Here is a 17276-nt window from a genome sequence, read left to right as displayed (position 1 = left end):
ACCCAGGCCTGTGTTTTATTATACAGCTTGCACTTGGATTTTACTTTTTCAGTGTGTACCCTACAGCGGCAAATGGTTTGCTGCTGCTGGACTCACTGTGCATCGCTTTGTCTTCCTGTATCTCCTCTCCTTTCAAATGGTGCTGTCTTCCTAAATGGATAGTTACTCCTTGAGATGTCATTTGAGTCCATCTCACAGCTGAGTTGAATTTCTTTGGCTTAGCCTTATCAAAGCAGAACATCCCACCATATTGGGAGAGAGAGGCAAAGAGGATGTTAAATTTCTGATCCTTCTTACTTCCTTTTACTCAATCTTAAACCAATAATCTGAACCAACTTGATATCCAGTTGAAGGGGCTGTATAGAGTTGGGCTGCATTGAAGAAAAAAAAACAGGGATAAATTAGAGAAAATAATCGGAAAAGGTTAATGCCTTTTTTAAATCATTCACGGTGAATACTGGATTTTCCTTAATGCCTGTTGCAATTGTGATCCAGCAAAGTCGATATCTTTATTGTATAGTCGATTCAGGCATCCTGACCTGAGATACCTGGCACCCCCCAGTGGCAGTTTGGAAAAATGTCACCTTTACAATCAGTTGTGTATCCAATCACACTGAACCACAGAAGTGGGAAACTTGTGGCTTTTGAAATATTTGTTGCATCTGAAGCAATAGCAGGTCAAAACCTCTGGAATAAACTAAACTTCAGCAATATTGCAGGCAACCAGATCTCATGAAAACGACTCCAAGTACAGTGATTCTTCGCTAGAGTATCCACGGGCTGGATTTTCCGTTGGAGGCTTTTTCGGGCGCTAAAGGCAACGGGATGGTAAAATTTGCACCGGGAAATGGTTTGCGTCTGCAGCCACAAAATTCAGCAGCTGGGCCCTGAGTGTGAAGCGGAGCGCTAAGGCGTTCCACACCTCTTTTAGGGCGCTAGGCCAGCTGAGCAATGGAAAATCCCGAGCTAAACAGCCGGCCTCGGAGCACCCGAAGAGATGCTTTTCTACAAAAATAAAAATCACAAGAAAAACCCACAAAAAACATTCCCAATACCTTGCTCAAAATCACATTTACCTGATGTTGTCATTCATTCCCTCACCGCCGATGGAACAGCTCAGACTGCCTGCTTTCCCAGGCAGTCCCACCAAGGGGCGCTACGGGGTCCCGCTCGGAACAAATTTCACCACGCTGTTGCAACCGGGAACATTGCACACCGGCTCGACGTTCCCGGGCGGTACTGCTCAGTGTCCCCTCAAAACCGGCACCAAATTTGGTAGCTGGCCGCCCAGTCAGAAATCATTTGCATACCCATTACCACCCCTCTGGGGCGTCAATAGAGGCGCAAGTCCAACAAAAATCCAGCCCCAAGTCTTTTGACCTTATGGGATGTTAGCTGCATCGTGGGGCAAATAAAGCTTAAATCTATGTTCACATCAATTTGTATATGTCTCCAGTTACTACCAGATATTTGGAGTACTGATTGATGATTTATCCATCATTGAGGTAGTAGTGCTAAGAACAGCCCTTTCAGAGCTGCCAGTCCATGCAATTCAAACAGGACAAACCAGTAACTCTGAAATATAAGCACCAATAGAATGGAGTTGCCGAGCTCTGTGAGCTACATTGTCAATGCTAGCCGGCCACATTGGTCTTACGCCAAAGTTACAGATGTTTACAGACCGAAATGACACGTGTAAACTCTTTGAATACTTCATTCTTTCTCTTATTTGACCAACTGTCTTCACTGTAATCTTTCCTCCCATTGAATGTTACTCTGGTGTGCTCCACATCTCAGCTCAATTCTCCCGCCCCTACATTATTTCCAATTGTTGCCCTTTTTCATTGTGTGTGACCTTCAATCTCTGATGCAGTGTTTGCTGCTGCACCTGCTTGTGTTTCTATATCTGAAGATGAAAAGGCAAAAGTTGCCCCAAAAAATTGCAAGTGCAGTCCTAGACTTTTGGAATTTGTTTTTCCCCGCTCTTACTTACTTACTTACTTTTCTGTTTAGAATGATCGAAGACTTGGAACTCTCCAACAAACGGCATTCTCTGGTTCAGACGCTGTCTGGCGGAATGAAACGCAAATTGTCGGTCGCCATCGCATTTGTTGGGGGATCCAAAGCCGTCATTTTAGACGAACCAACGGCAGGGGTTGATCCGTACGCTCGGCGAGCTATCTGGGACCTGATCCTGAAGTACAAACAAGGTGTGTAAATGGTTTGGATTATGATCGTGGACTGAGTACTACGTGGCTGGTGTGGACTGAGTATTATTCGAGCTAAGTGGCAGCAAACGAAAGGCATTAGTGGGACAAAAAAAAGGTGATAAAATCAACTCTTATGTGAACTAGAATGACGCAAAGCATTTCTAAGGTGCAACAAAGTAGGTGTGCATCCCTCAGTATACCAATATTGGTACATCCCTCAGTATACCAATATTGGTACATCCCTCAGTATACCAATATTGGTACATCCCTCAGTATACCAATATTGGTACATCCCTCAGTATATCAATATTGGTACAGCCCTCAGTATACCAATATTGGTACATCCCTCAGTATACCAATATTGGTACATCCCTCAGTATACCAATATTGGTACATCCCTCAGTATACCAATATTGGTACAGCCCTCAGTATACCAATATTGGTACAGCCCTCAGTATCCCAATATTGAGCCTCCTGAAAAGTGTGGGTGGTGCCACATTTGTCACTGGCACCACCCACACTCAGAGTGCAGAGATGGCATGAGCACTTTGATGAGCCACTGAATGGACTTTCGGTCAAAGTCCTCATTCGAGTCACATTGTGACCACAACATCATTATATAGATGAGATCCATATGGCTGCTGAAATTTGTGAAACCACTGAAGCAGTGAAAAGTGGCAAGACTCAAAGACCAGACAGGAACCCTGCAGAGAAGATAGGATGCAGAGCCCTCAATGACAAGCTGCACACACTCTATCTACAAGCAGAAGACAGGGAAGAGCAACTTCAACAGTTATCATGGATCTTTGCTTCCTTCAATACCCAGGACAATCTGTGCAAGAGTGTTTCTCAATCGCCTTCTTGGAAATGTTACTGATTCAGGCTCCAAGAAGCTTTAGACATAGTTCTGATCACTTGGCGAAATCAAGACAACTGTGTAGAGCAGCATGAGGTTGTCTGCAGGGTTTTCATTGACTTGACCAAGGCTTTCAGTACAGTCGGTTGACCCAAGCCGATAGAAGTCCAAGTTTGGGTGCCCAGAATAATTTGTCCAAATTGAACGTAGTTTGATGGTAGAATTCGTGATGGAGGGATGACTGTGCCTGTTGCAGTTATTTGAAGTCACCTGGCCTCTTTGGGCCCCTGTTTCTGCCTGTGCTTGATGACACAACAAAAACTTCACTACTCACTGATTTATCACAGCAGCAAAAAGATAGAGCTCATAGACCTGAAGGAAATAGAGGCCACGTATCAACCAGCTTCAGGAAAGCACTATACTAAACCAGCCATCAACTGGTCATTCTGAACTGAATGTCAACTGGCTCAGTTACTGGGCTAGTGTGTTGTCAGATTCACTAATAGACAAAGAACTGCTCTCTCGTATCAAATGAGCCATCTCTGTTCAGGCAATAACAACTTGTATTTATATAGTGCCTTTAACATAGTAAAATGTCCCAAGGTGCTTCACAGGAGTGTTATAAAACAAAATTTGACACCGAGCCACACAAAGAGAAGTTACAGTAGAAAATAGGTAGGTTTTAAGGAGCATCTTAAAGGAGGTAAGAGAGATAGAGAGGCGGAGAGGTTTAGGAAGGGAATTACAGAGCTTAGAGCCTAGGCAGCTGAAGGCACGGCCACCACCAGATTGATTAAAATCAGAGATGCTCAAGAGGCCAGAATTAGAGGAGTGTAGATATCTCGGGAGGAGGCGTTGCTTAACCGAGACCGAATGTAGGTCAGTGAGCACAGGGGTAATGGATGAACAGGATTTGGTGCGAGTTAGGACAATGCCAGTTGAGTATTGGATGACCTCAAGTTTATGAAGGGTAGAACTTGGGAAGCCAGCCAGGATTGCATTGGAATAGTCAAGCCTAGAGGATGGAGATGATGAAAAAAACATTCCTGGAGCGAGTGTGGGATCAATCTCAGAACAAAGCTGAATATCTAGCGGGCTGTTGTCGTCCCCTCTCTTCAAAATGCTAAGAGTCCTGGACGTGTTACTCTCGTTGCGTTCGCCAGCTTGAAACCATCCAGCTCCAACAATCGAGATTCATCGAGGGGCCGAACTGCTGCGTGATTCTTGAACAAGCCATGGGAAACCCGCATGTTGAGATCATGCCAATGAAAGCATAGCCACGCTGCTCAGGAGATGTCTGCATGGAAGATTCCAGAATGAGAAAAAAAGATCTTCTGTCGCACGCAGAAATAGGGCAAACCTAAACAGGGTGGGCTGTGAAGGAGACTCTAGCACAGCTTGGCGATATGGAATATTAATGTTGACAGCTGGGAAAATCTCTCAGTTGATCACACAAACTCGAGAGCAGCGATACGTGGAGGTATTGAGCATGAATACTGGCATGCTGATCTGAAATAGAAGAAGCCTGCCAAATACAAACAGACGGTTTGGGTCTGTGAAATGTACTGTAGAGTTTACCGCCCTTATATTGGCTTTAATAATAATCAGCACAATCAAGAGGAGCATAATTTTGGAGAATGCAGGTATGCCATCTGAGTAGGCAAACTACATGATGGATTGTGATACAAAGTGCGTTAAATTCCCTCTCCTCCTAGTTGTACCTAATTTGAAAGAATTTAGAGTGATGGATATCTGCAAATTATTTCAAGTTGATGGATGTTTCTTGTTTGATTTAAAATCTAACATTTTTGGAAGTGGGAAAGATATCTGGGCGGTACGTGGATTAATGTTTTTGTCTGCAGTTTGGGAAAAATCCAGCCAGGGCCAATGGGAGGGAGGGAGGAGGAGCAATGGGAGGGAGGGAGGGCCAATGGGAGGGAGGGAGGGCCAATGGGAGGGAGGGAGGGTCAATGGGAGGGAGGAGCAGCAATGGGAGGGATGGAGGGCCAATGGGAGGGAGGAGGAGCAATGGGAGGGAGGGAGGGCCAGTGGGAGGTAGGAACAATGGGATGAAATATCTCTTCCAGTTTCAAATCCCCAGGCCAAAGGAACTTGGAACAATCTCCTCTCAGGCCTTTGTAATCATAGCTCCACAATACAAACACAATAGAATATTTTGCCAATCAGACATTAAACCGACAAACAAATCCACATTGAACTTATGGCTAAAATGGCTTTGATCTCGGGCAATGGATTAATGATTCTGCATGCCAAATCTTTGGACTGTGAGGATTTAGCAAAGTTCTATAATCCATAATAAACCCTCGATGCATTTTTTTCCCCAATATTATTGACATAAATGAAAAATTTCTGTCTGAACATATGAACTGGTCAGCATATGTAATTGGAATCTGGTGCTTATACAATGAGTGACGCAGGGAGGGTTCTGAGAGCTGGCTACCTAGCCTCAGTCTGGGATACTACCGAGTCAAATGAGGACGCTGGCAAGGTGGGGATGCGGGGGGGAATATCTTACTTTTTGAAAGTGTTGCTAGTTTTTTTGTGTTTAATTTGAAATCAACAGCAATATGGAGGGAGATGAATTAACCTACACGGTTGTGTAACAAGATCACCGATGAAATCACGTTTGTTAAACTAAAGCATTGAGATAATTTCAAAAATGACAAATAGGTATTGAATTGACCATAAATTTATTTAGTATGATCTGATTTTCAAAAGGATCCCGGGGGCATGCCTCCTTGTTTAACAGCACACACGAGTAAACATGGACCTTTTGTGATAATTGCAGGCCGGACGATCCTCCTGTCCACACATTACATGGACGAAGCTGATCTCCTTGGCGACCGTATTGCAATAATCTCGCATGGAAAGTTGAAGTGCTGCGGGTCGCCTCTGTTCCTCAAAAGCACCTATGGGGACGGCTACAAGCTGACGGTGGTGAAGAAGCAGCCTGATTCTCAAACTAACCCGGGTTAGTAACTGAATTCCTCGCATACAAGGCAGTGATTCTAAGAACATAAGAAATAGGAGCAGGAGCAGGCCATACCGCTCCAAAAAGAAAAAAAATTGAATTTATATAACATCTTCTCGCCTTGTCAAAAAATCTCAAACATTTCACATAATGAATTATCTATGGAGTACAGTGACGTATTTTGCAGGCATAGATCTATGAGGTGGTTGTAAGATCAATATTCCCAAAGCCACTCTAGGCTCATTTTGATAAATGAATCCAAAGAGCTGAGCCTTAGCGGGACCCTTGCAGAAGAAGCAAATGTTTGGTGGAGAACAGTAGACCAGGCAAAGGGGGAGTCCAGAACAAGTGGGCATAACTTTCACATTAGAACTAGGCTGTTCAGGGGTTATGTCAGGAAGCACTATTTCCACACATCGGGTGGTGAAAATCTGTAACTCGTGTTCCCAAAAAGCTGTTGAGGCTGGGGATCAATTGAAAATTTCAAAACTGAGATTGGTAGACATTTGTTCGGTAAGGGTATCAAGGGATACGGAATCAAGGCGGGTAAATGGAGTTAAAATACAGATCAGCCATGATCTAATTGAATGGTGCAGCTCAAGGGACTGAATGGCCTACTCCTGTTCCCATTGGCAGAAGGGTCGAGAACGAGAGGACGCAGATTTAAAGTGATTGGCAGAGTACCAAAGGTGACATGAGGGGAAACTTTTTTACGCAGCGAGTGGTTAGGGTCTGTAATTCACTGCCTTAAAGGTGATGGAGGCAGATTCAATTGCGGCTTTTAAAAGGGAATTGGATAAGTACCTGAAGTTTTTTTTTAAATGCAGGGCTACGGGAAAAGGGCGGGGGGAGATGGACTAGCTCAGATACTCTTGCAAAGAGCCAGTACGGGCTCGACAAGCCGAATGGCCTCCTTCTGTGCTGTAACCATTCTATGATACAATGTCGTAACTCATAGCGATCCCTTTCGAGAGAAGACACATCTACAATAAGAATCCATGTTTTTTGTTATGTTAAAAGTTGCTGGCTGTATCGAGGTGGGAGGGGGTGGATGGGTTGGTGTTCTTTTGTTGTCCTGTGTCAATATGGCAAAAAGAATGGGATTGGTGAGGATAAATATTGGCACTACTGAGCAAAATAAGGTTTCAGCACGATTATTTTCACAACAGTCATGAAAAAGATACTGGCCTTGGGACACATCTCGGGATAGCACTCACCATTCACAGCTCGCTCACCAGTATCCCATCAGCGCAAGGACTCCAAAAATAATACAGCTCCAACATCCTTCAGCTCCGCGCTGCCCTCAGAAGTATATTCTATGCTGAAAATTTCATAGTTAGCTTTGTTTTTTAATATACTATTAGATGTTCCGTAAAGTTGCTCACTGATTGCTTTTCTTTAATTATAATATGGGTGCTATCAACAAAGTGTGAGGGGGAAAGTGTTACAGTGTTAGATCTCTTAATTTCCAATGAAATACGAGCTCCGATTGTCGTTTTAATGTCACTTTATTTTGGCAGACAGCAACAAGCTCTTGGCTTTAAGCCAGGTCTTTGTCCTTCTGATATCATATGGCCAAAATGGCTGTATTTATACCGGGTTCAATTTACAGAAAAAAACTCGCCTTCTTTGACTTTATTGGCTCAATTAATAGTCTTTTAACCTTTTAATTGGCTCACTACCCAAGGTCCTAAAATGTCAAGTTGATTGATGACTTAATGCAACATGCTGAACTGCACATAAACATGGGAGTCTGTGTTTTCTCAACCTGTCTAAATGCAGCCTGTTTGAATTCTCTATCAATCCCCCCTTTGATTCTTTCACAAATTGAATCATAAAACATCAGGTGTCACTGGTTAAACATTCTACAAAATAATTGTATACATGTTAATAGAGTTTCCTTCTAAAATTTGTTGATGTGTTTTGCCACATGTCCAGACTAGTAGCTTCCACACAAATTTACACCAACCCGAGTTCTATCATGGCCACAGTGGAAGTCTGGTTTTAGTAGGTTAATTAACCTTATTCCAATTTAATCCCAATAAAACATCTTAGTTCAACCAGTAAACAACCTTCCCTTAAGCATAACATACCCCTGTGCCACGTACAGACGGTCTGCTGGGACCTGCAAGGTGTCTCACCTGCGGGACAGCAGCTACAGCCGCCTGGTCGCAACAACATTTAATCAACATAAACAAACAATATAAAAGTAAAATAATTACAACAAATAGAATTAAACCTTCCACCACTGAAGTTCCTATTGAAACTAGCCATTCAGTGGCTCCGCTCCACAAAGTGAATGATGGGGGTTGCTTAAGTTTTTCTACCTCCTTTTGTATATGCTCCGCTAAGTGGGTAATTTCTTCGGAGCTATCTGGGATATATGTGCAACACTCAGTTCCGAGTAGGGCGCAAGTACCTCCCTTTTCAACCAGGATGTAATCAAGGGCCAGTCTATTCTGTAGGGCTACTGTACGGATTGCTACCATTTCTGCATTGATTTTAACTAGGGCCTCTGAGGTATCATTGGCTACTCGTTCCACAACGGATGCCATGTTAATGGATTCCCTTGCCAGTCTGGCGGTCCCATACCTGGGGATCAGAATGTCAAAGAACCTCTCTGTTTCTGTGATGGCTCTCTTAGGACGGTGTAAATGTTCCGACAGTGACTTTATATGATACATATAAGGCACAATGTAGGCTAAATAGCAGGATCCCGTCCAATTCTGGGGCAGCCAAGGGTAGGCCAGGCCTTGTGGCCACACACCCAATAGGTGCCATTATAGGCAATGAATGTTAGCTATTTCTTCGTCAGCAACACTCCGGGGCCTGTCCAGGCTTTTCCATCTGTTTTATTCAGAATCCCCGTTACGTTAAAAATTCCCACATCGGCCCAGTTTGGACGGTTCCGTGGCTTGATTATATTATAATTCCGGGAGCAGTTACTATACCCCATATTTTGGCCTCCTTTGATGTTTCTAATCAGACAGACTGATTCCCCCGGTCTTCCTATTCCCGTTGTATTAGTGATAACAAAAAATGGGGGCCGTTTGGAATTATTGTAGCACGGTTGGTATCCCCCTTCAAAGGTAGTCAGATTGTAACCTGCTGACTTCCATTTACGTGCCCAGTTTTCCGTATCCTGAAACGCATTGCCTGTTTTGTTTTGATTAATTATCCACTCAGCCATTTCCGAGATATTCAAGGGAACTGGCCTCAAGGGAATCTCTCCCTTTGAGTGAATAGGAATATGCGCACACTAGAAATGTTACCTTGTTTGGCATAAATGTATGACATATATAAAAAGGTATTTACATGTAATTCCCTTGCTACCCTACTATTTCCCTTTGGTGCAGAAGGTCGGCTAGTAAGAAGTAGGCAAATGCCTAGAATACCTACAATCAGCAATACAATAAATTTATACATTTTGGCAAAAAGTAATTGTCCTTATTAGATTTCAGCTTCAATTACGGGTGCTCGTTTAACGTGTGAAGCATGGATTCAGGCTTTCTTTCCTTGGACTTTAACAGCTGCCTGGGTATTCAATAACACTTGATAAGGTCCCTCCCACTTGCCACCCAAAGGTTCTTTATGCAACTTTTTCACATACACCCAGACTCCCGGGATGATGTGTCCTCCTTCGGGTAGATTACCCCAAGCTGCCGATACCTGTCGGGAAACAGAACTAATAGCATTGGTTAAGTTCTGACAGTATGATAACAAAGTGTCACTCATTAAGTGAACATCAGCTTTCCGTAAATCGATAGTTCCTGGCAGCGACATGGGTCTTCCTGTTATAATTTCAAATGGGCTTAGACCTGTAGTTCTGTTCGGGGTTGCCCTAATGCTACATAGCACTATTGGTAGTGCCTGGGGCCATGGTGTTCCTTCTTGGTGATATTTGGCAAGCCGTTGTTTCAGAGTTCGATTCATTCATTCGACTTGTCCTGATGATTGTGGATGATAAGGACAGTGTAAATCCCACGTAATGTTCAGTAACCGACAGACTTCTTGGCAGACAGCACCTGTGAAGTGTGTTTCCTGATCTGAGTCAATGCTACTCGGAACTCCCCATCGGGGAATGTAATCCTTACACAAGACCTTTGCAGTGTGATTGGCTGTGGCTCTTTTAGTTGGGACAGCTTCTACCCATCTAGAGAATCTGTTGACCATGACAAGAATGTTAGTGTATCCTTGGCATGAAGGAAGAGATATATAATCAACCTGCAATTGCTGGAATGGTCCGACAGGGGCAGGTGGCCTCAGTTGGGGCATTACTGTGATGGGTCCAGAATTATTTTTCTGGCAGACCACACAGCGGTCTGTTACCAGCTGGGCATGTTTTTTAAATCCCCGACCCCACCAGCTTTTTTGGAACCGTGCCGTCATCTGTTGTGAGGCCAAGTGTCCCCACGAGTGGATCTGTTGGGCTAAAAAAGGCATAAGCGCTTGTGGCGCGACTGGCTTGTTGGTAACTCTTTGTCTCCAGACACCATCTTCACATCGCCTCAATCCGTGTCCATTTTTCCTCTCGAGAGCACTCGCCTTGCATTGTTTGAAGGTCTCGTGTCAGAATCCTGAGTGCTTTCAATCTGCACATCTGTGTTGGTTCTTCTGGAGGAACGCCTTGTGAGGCGGCATCTTTAGCTGCCTGGTCGGCTAGGGCATTTTCCTGTGCTTCTGTGGTATTTTCCGTGGTATTTTCCTTGGTATGGGCCTTACACTTCAGCATGGACACTTCCTGAGGTAATTGTATGGCCTCCAGTAAGTCTCGGACTTCTTTTCCATTTCGGATAGGTGTACCAGCAGCAGTGAGGAATCCTCTTTTCCGCCATAATTGACCAAAGTCGTGAGCGACTCCAAAAGCATAACGCGAATCTGTGTAGACATTAGTTGTCTGTCCTTCTGCTATTTGACATGCTTCTGACAGGGTCCGTAACTCGGCCTGTTGTGCTGACGTTCCTGAGGGTAAACATCCTTTTGCCACTACCTCATATAAGGTTGTAACTGCCCATCCTGCTTCTTCTGTTTCTTTTAAAATCTCCACGCAGTCATGCTCTTCACATTCTCCCCCCTCTTGCTCCCTCGATTCTGACATCGGGAGCATAGTTGCGGGATTAACCGGGCTGGCCCGGACGATATGGAGATTAGAAGCTTCCAAAACTGCTGTCCAGTGGGTCCATCTAGCTGCCATCACCTGAGACATTCTATTCATAGACAGCAAAGCATGTACGGTGTGGGGACACTTGACAATCAGCTTTTGGTCGAGGACTAGACCCGCAGTGATCATTACCGCTCGACATGTAGCTTCCATAGCCCTTAGGTAACTTCCCCATCCGAGGGCTACTGCATCCAGTTTTGCCGAATAATAGCCAATAGGCCTTTGCCGATTCCCATGTTCTTGTGTCAGTATAGCTGTCATATATCCTCCTTTCTCATGGACAAACAGGGTAAATGGCTTACCACTGTCGGGTATTCCCAGAGCCGGTGCCGAACACAAAGCCTTTTTCAAACTCAGGAAGGCCTCTTGCTGTTCCTTCGTGAGGGTGATGGCTTCTTTAGAGGCACGTTTCCCCTTTAAGATATCATTCAATGGCTGAGCAAGCTGTGTGAAGGAGTCAATCCAATTTCTGTTAAAGTTACACAATCCCAAAAAAGACCTTAGTTCCTGAATAGTGGTGGAGTTTTTAGCAGCCCGAATGGCTGCAGTTCTATCCTGGGTAAGTTCTCTCTTTCCTTGTGAAATCTTTTGTCCTAGGTATACAACCTCTTCCTGGGATATTTGTGCTTTGTCGGTGCTGGCTTTATGTCCTTTCAGCCGAAGGTGGTCCAGCAAAGCTCGTAAATCTTGTTCATGCTGGTCTTCTGTGTTTGAAGCTAGCAGGATATCGTCTACATATTGGATGACGGTGGATGACAGGGGAGGTAATTCTCGCAAATGGCTTTGTAAAGCCATGTGGAATACCGTAGGGCTGTTGTGGAAACCCTGCGGTAACCGGGTCCAAATATACTGTTGTTCTTGGACCATGAAAGCAAACCATTGTCGAACCTCCGGTGCCAGAGGCACCGACCAAAATCCGTTGGCCATATCTATAACCGAGAAATATTTATGTTCCCGTTTGAGGGCATTAAAAATGGTGGAGGGATCTGCGACCAAAGGAGCTTTTTGATCAATACATTGGTTAGCTTTCCTATAATCGACAGTCAAACGCCAAGTCTCATTAGATTTCTGTACCGGCCACACGCGGCTATTGGAGGAGCTATGCGTTTTAATAAGCACCACTTGTTTCTCCAATTGCTGAATAACCGGTAAGATTCCCGTGATGGCAGTTGGACTGATGGAATACTGTTTAGTGCATGGAGGCTTGGTCCCGGTAAATGATGCAGGCTCCATCTGGAGTAGGCCACAATTGTTCTTATCTTTAGCCCATATCGGATGTTCCTTCAATTCTTCTTTCTTCAAAGTTCTAATTGGCCATGTCACCCGACCATCCTCGAAATGCAACGATGAATCTATTTGGATTAGAACGTCCATTCCCAAAAGGGATTGATCTACTGGGCCTATCCAGACCGGCGTGGTTAGTTCATGTGGACCCAGTCCTATAAGTACCGGTGTTGTCCTTTTAATTTCCATTTTATGGCCCCCAACTCCATAGGCTGTATGTGCCCTACCATCCAACGGCAAAAAGTCTCCATATTGTAGGGGTAAGCATGTTAATTCCGCCCGTGTGTCTAAAAGACAGTCCACATCCTTATCGCCCACCCTCACAGTTATATATAGCCCATCTCCCCTCTGTTGTATTAGTGCGAGGAGGGGGGGCCAGGGTGGGCTCTAATCGTTTTTTGCTATCTCAAGTAACTCCTTCTATTGTTGTATTGTCAGTCGCTTAAATGCTTCTATGAGGTCAGTATCTTGTGACAAGCCTGGTTTGTTGGCTGAATTGTAGCCCTGGCTGCGTCCTCTTTCCCAGCCATGACCTTGCTGTTTTGCCCTGCACGTCTTGGCCCAGTGACCTTCTTTCCCACAATAATGACATTTTCCGGGTAATTTTCCTAATGACTGTTTATCGGAATCCTGGGATTTCCATCCCATAGCCTGTACAGCTCGGACTTAGCTCCCATATCCCGATCTAATTGGTTACATCGATCCACCAATGCTGCAAAGGTAGTTCCTCTACCTTCCCAGTCCGGTAACACTACCTTAAGCATTTTGGACAGTTCTGGCTTTAGACCTGCCACGAAAGCTGCTTTCAGGGGTCCAAACACTTGTTCATCCATTTCCTCATCCGTATTATTCATACCCGAATGTTCTAGCCACGTGCATCTAAACCGTTCGTCATACTCCAGGACCTCCTCTGTTCCTTTCTGTTGGCAGGCTGCAATTTTTCCCCAGTCTGTCTCAGCTGGACTGAAGGCTTGCAGCCAGTGTTTAATTGCCTCCCATCCTGCGTCTAATTCTTGCTTATCCTGCCCCAAAGCTTCTTCTACCTTGTCGTGCAATTTTCTTCCCTGTTTTTGGCACCATTATGGTCAAACTTTGCACTCCGTCCCAGGGATGAAGTTGATATATATTTCTTCCCACGTTTTCACTCCCCCTTTCTTTGGATTGGGCAATTCCTTGGACCATTTATCAATTTTCTCTGGGTCTGCCGGATCATGAACTAAGTACACCCTTTTGTACACCCTTTTCCTTGTTTTTTTGGTTCCGCCCTCATCCGCAGTCTCTTCTGATTTGACTACAACTCGTCTTTTTTTAAAACGGCGCAAAGCGCACCCCTAATTCTTCATCCTCCGACCCTGTATCGTCGGAGGATTCAGAATCCGTATCTATTCCTCGGTTGTGTCTTCGGGTTTGCGCTTTTAATTTATCCAAACATGAGTACCCTGGGAATTGACCGATACATTTTCCTTTTCCTATTACTGTCTCTTGACCTAATGATTTTTTCCATTCTTTAATTTCACCTTTAAGATCTTTAACTTCCGCTTCCGACTTTTCAAGTTCAAGTTTTTTCTGTCAGAGCTGTTCACAAACAGCTTGCAATTGGTCCTTTGTACTGGTCAGTTCTCGATCATGTTGGGAACGCATTATAATTTCATTCTGCTTTCGAATCTGTCCCATAGCCGCTAGGGATCATCTAGTTCGCTCTTTATTTTTCATACGGGTCGTTTTTCCCCATACCCTTTTAATCTCGTCCAAGGACCATTGTCCTTTGGAGGTTCCGTACTTTTGTTCGATCTTAATACAAGTTTTAGATAAGTTGAATTGTTGCTCTATGTATTCTTTCAACTGTTCGAGAATTAAATCTAGCGAAACCTCAGGTGGTGCTTGCCCACCTTTAACAGTTGTAGGCAATTCTTTGCTCTTATCTCCTGCTGCCATAATACTGATTTATTTACTGGGGTCTCGAGTCGTCGGCTTTCTAGCCGATCAATAGGTCGGTGATTAATTAACTAACACACCGCCGAAGTTTAGACGTCTATGGGACCTCGAGCCGACTACCAACGGAGGATTCGCAAACCGGAGGCTTTCGGAATCGCGTAGATGGAGAGGCGAATTTAGACTTTTGACCGAGGACTTTTATAAAGAGGAGTCCTTACCTCAGTATGTAGGTCCGATGTCCAAAATTCAGTTTCTTTCCTCAGCGATCGTGTTCGTGACACCAAAATTGTTAGATCTCTTAATTTCCAATGAAATACGAACTCCGATTGTAGTTTTAATGTCACTTTATTTTGGCAGACAGCAACAAGCTCTTGGCTTTAAGCCAGGTCTTTGTCCTTCTGATATCACATGGCCAAAATGGCTGTATTTATACCGGGTTCAATTTACAGAAAAGAACTCGCCTTCTTTGACCTTATTGGCTCAATTAATAGTCTTTTAACCTTTTAATTGGCTCGCTACCCAAGGTCCTAAAATGTCAAGTTGATTGATGACTTAATGCAACATGCTGAACTGCACATAGACATGGGAGTCTGTGTTTTCTCAACCTGTCTAAATGCAGCCTGTTTGAATTCTCTGTCATACAGAAAGCAAGTGTTACAGAAAGAAAGTGTGTCACTGACGAGTAGTGCACACTCTACACAAGACTTGTAATATATTAGGTATTTTTTTCCACTGTGTATCTTTTAGATTCAGGTCAGGATCTCAGCCCATCATCACACTCTTCCTGCTTGGAAACCAAGGTCAGCCAGTTTATTAAAAAGTATGTAGTATCTACCATACTCATCTCGGACACCAACACTGAGATATCTTACATTCTGCCGTCCGAAGCTGTGAAGAAGGGATGTTTTGAAAGACTTTTCCAGGTAATGTTGTCTCTTCTAATAGCCTATCACTATACTTATAATAGAATAATTAGAAAATAAGTATCTTTACAGATAACACCTGGTCCATTCATTGCTTGAGGGGGTCGGAGAGGAATTTCCCAGAGCATTTGCTCCCTTATTGTCCCTGGATTTTTCTCTCTCTTTTTGCCTCTCTCAGGAGATTATATGGCTATGGGGGATGTGTTTAATCATGATGCTCCAGCCATCATGGTGTGGGGCTGATGGTCTTTTCCTGCCCACCAATTTTGTATGTTTGTAAATAATAATAATAAGCCCCAGTAGCGAGGTGGGTGCATTAGATCTTCAGAGAAGCAGCGTGTCAGGGACTGGATGGCACAAGCATCAGGAACACACTTCTTACCTTTGTGGGACTTGGGATCAAACAGCCCAGACAGAACGGAAGAAAATCTCGTGTGTGTGTGTGTGTGTGTGTGTGTGTCTGCGAAGTATTGTACAGGCTTTAAAAAAATATAATTAGTGCTCCTATTATTCAAATCAGAGGAGAATGAAGTCTGCCAGCTCTCTGTGCTCGCTTTGCTAAATTCAACTTCCTTCCCTCAATGGCAAAAAGTTGTGTGGAATTCTGACATTGGAATAAAAGAATTGGTTTTATTAATGGCTGCATATAGTGACACCAGTATTCCCAGCCTGAATGGAGATGATTGGGTAATTTCCCTGCTACTCACGCCTGGAGACTGCACTTCTCTAAGTGATTGGGATTGATTTTATGCACATAATTTGTATTATGTAGCTATCCTTTACTCAATGCATTTTGCTGGACAAATAACCCTGCTTTTATCAGGAGACTTTGCTGTAGTATTGGTCATGAGTTCTGTTTGCTGCAATTCATAGACACACTTTTTAAATAGACTCTCTTTTCTGTAATGCAATGTTTAAAGAGGACTGTGGTCTTCTAGAGGTCCATTGCAGTAATACCAGGCTGGTATTGACACAATACTGGGTTTTTCCATCCCTTGGGCTTTGAACATAATTTTGGCCAATGCAAGCTTGAGTATCATAGAAGCACAGCGATAACAGAATGTAAAGTGGTCACATACTGAATCAAGGATGGTTAAGGCTAGAAGAGAAATTTAACGGAACTAATCCAATTGCTCCACATACCTTGCATGTTGAACATTGTTGTATTAGTACAGTACCGCAAGTGGGAAAGGGGAGATAGACTGCTCAGTAATGACACCTAGTTTATACATTCTGATACAAACTTACATAATTAATTTCTCTGATGCTACATCTTGCAGTTCAGCAGCATACCTATCTCAGGACTAGACGAGTGGAAATAATAGTGTCACGGGGTACACTGAAGTAACGATTTTTTCTTCATAGGCCCTGGATCTAAACCTGGAGGACCTGAATTTGACTAGTTTTGGTTTGATGGACACCACACTGGAAGAGGTTTTTCTGAAGGTTTCTGAAGAAGATCAGTCCTTGGAGAACAGTGACATAGGTAGATATGAAAGAACCAATGTGATGCATCTTTTATTGTTCATTGATTGACTTAGTAGATTTAATCTCTGTTGGTGAATAACGGTCTCACTGTGCCAATCGAACAAAGAAAAACAGTTGTAAATCGCCAAAATGGCTTCCAATTTCAATGTGCAACAGTAGCTTGCATTTATAGAGCATCGTTTAATGCAGAGAAATGTTCCAAGGTGCTTCCCAGAGACGTAAGGAAACTGGAGCGATCTAGCTCTTGATCTAATGAGCAGTATTAGACCAACTTTTATTTTCCCTGTTCCCTCAATAATTTTCTCTCCTCTTGTGAAGCCACTCAATCATGCTGGGGTCGGGCGACACAGGTGCTAACTTGTCCGCAGTTATCTGATCAATGTTCATGTGTAAGTCTAAGTCTCAGAGGGCTGTTGTACCGTGAGGG

At 43.8% G+C, this 17276-nt stretch overlaps 1 protein-coding gene across 3 annotated transcripts in view; it reads left to right on the top strand.

Moving 5' to 3' along the window:
- The window catches only part of abca2 (ATP-binding cassette, sub-family A (ABC1), member 2), a 592651-nt gene that overhangs the window by 461690 nt on the left and 113685 nt on the right, over positions 1-17276 (top strand). For all 3 annotated transcript variants that reach the window (XM_070862856.1, XM_070862855.1, XM_070862857.1), the window contains exons 23-26: positions 2014-2210; positions 5876-6058; positions 15186-15361; positions 16727-16847. In XM_070862856.1, coding sequence (XP_070718957.1) covers positions 2014-2210; positions 5876-6058; positions 15186-15361; positions 16727-16847 — 677 coding nt within the window. The remainder of the gene's footprint in view (positions 1-2013; positions 2211-5875; positions 6059-15185; positions 15362-16726; positions 16848-17276) is intronic.

The sequence above is a fragment of the Pristiophorus japonicus genome, chromosome 20 (genome assembly GCF_044704955.1).
Source record: "Pristiophorus japonicus isolate sPriJap1 chromosome 20, sPriJap1.hap1, whole genome shotgun sequence".
Lineage (NCBI taxonomy): Eukaryota > Metazoa > Chordata > Chondrichthyes > Pristiophoridae > Pristiophorus > Pristiophorus japonicus.
Note: the sequence above shows the minus strand (reverse complement) of the source record. Positions and strands in the feature narration are given on the sequence as shown.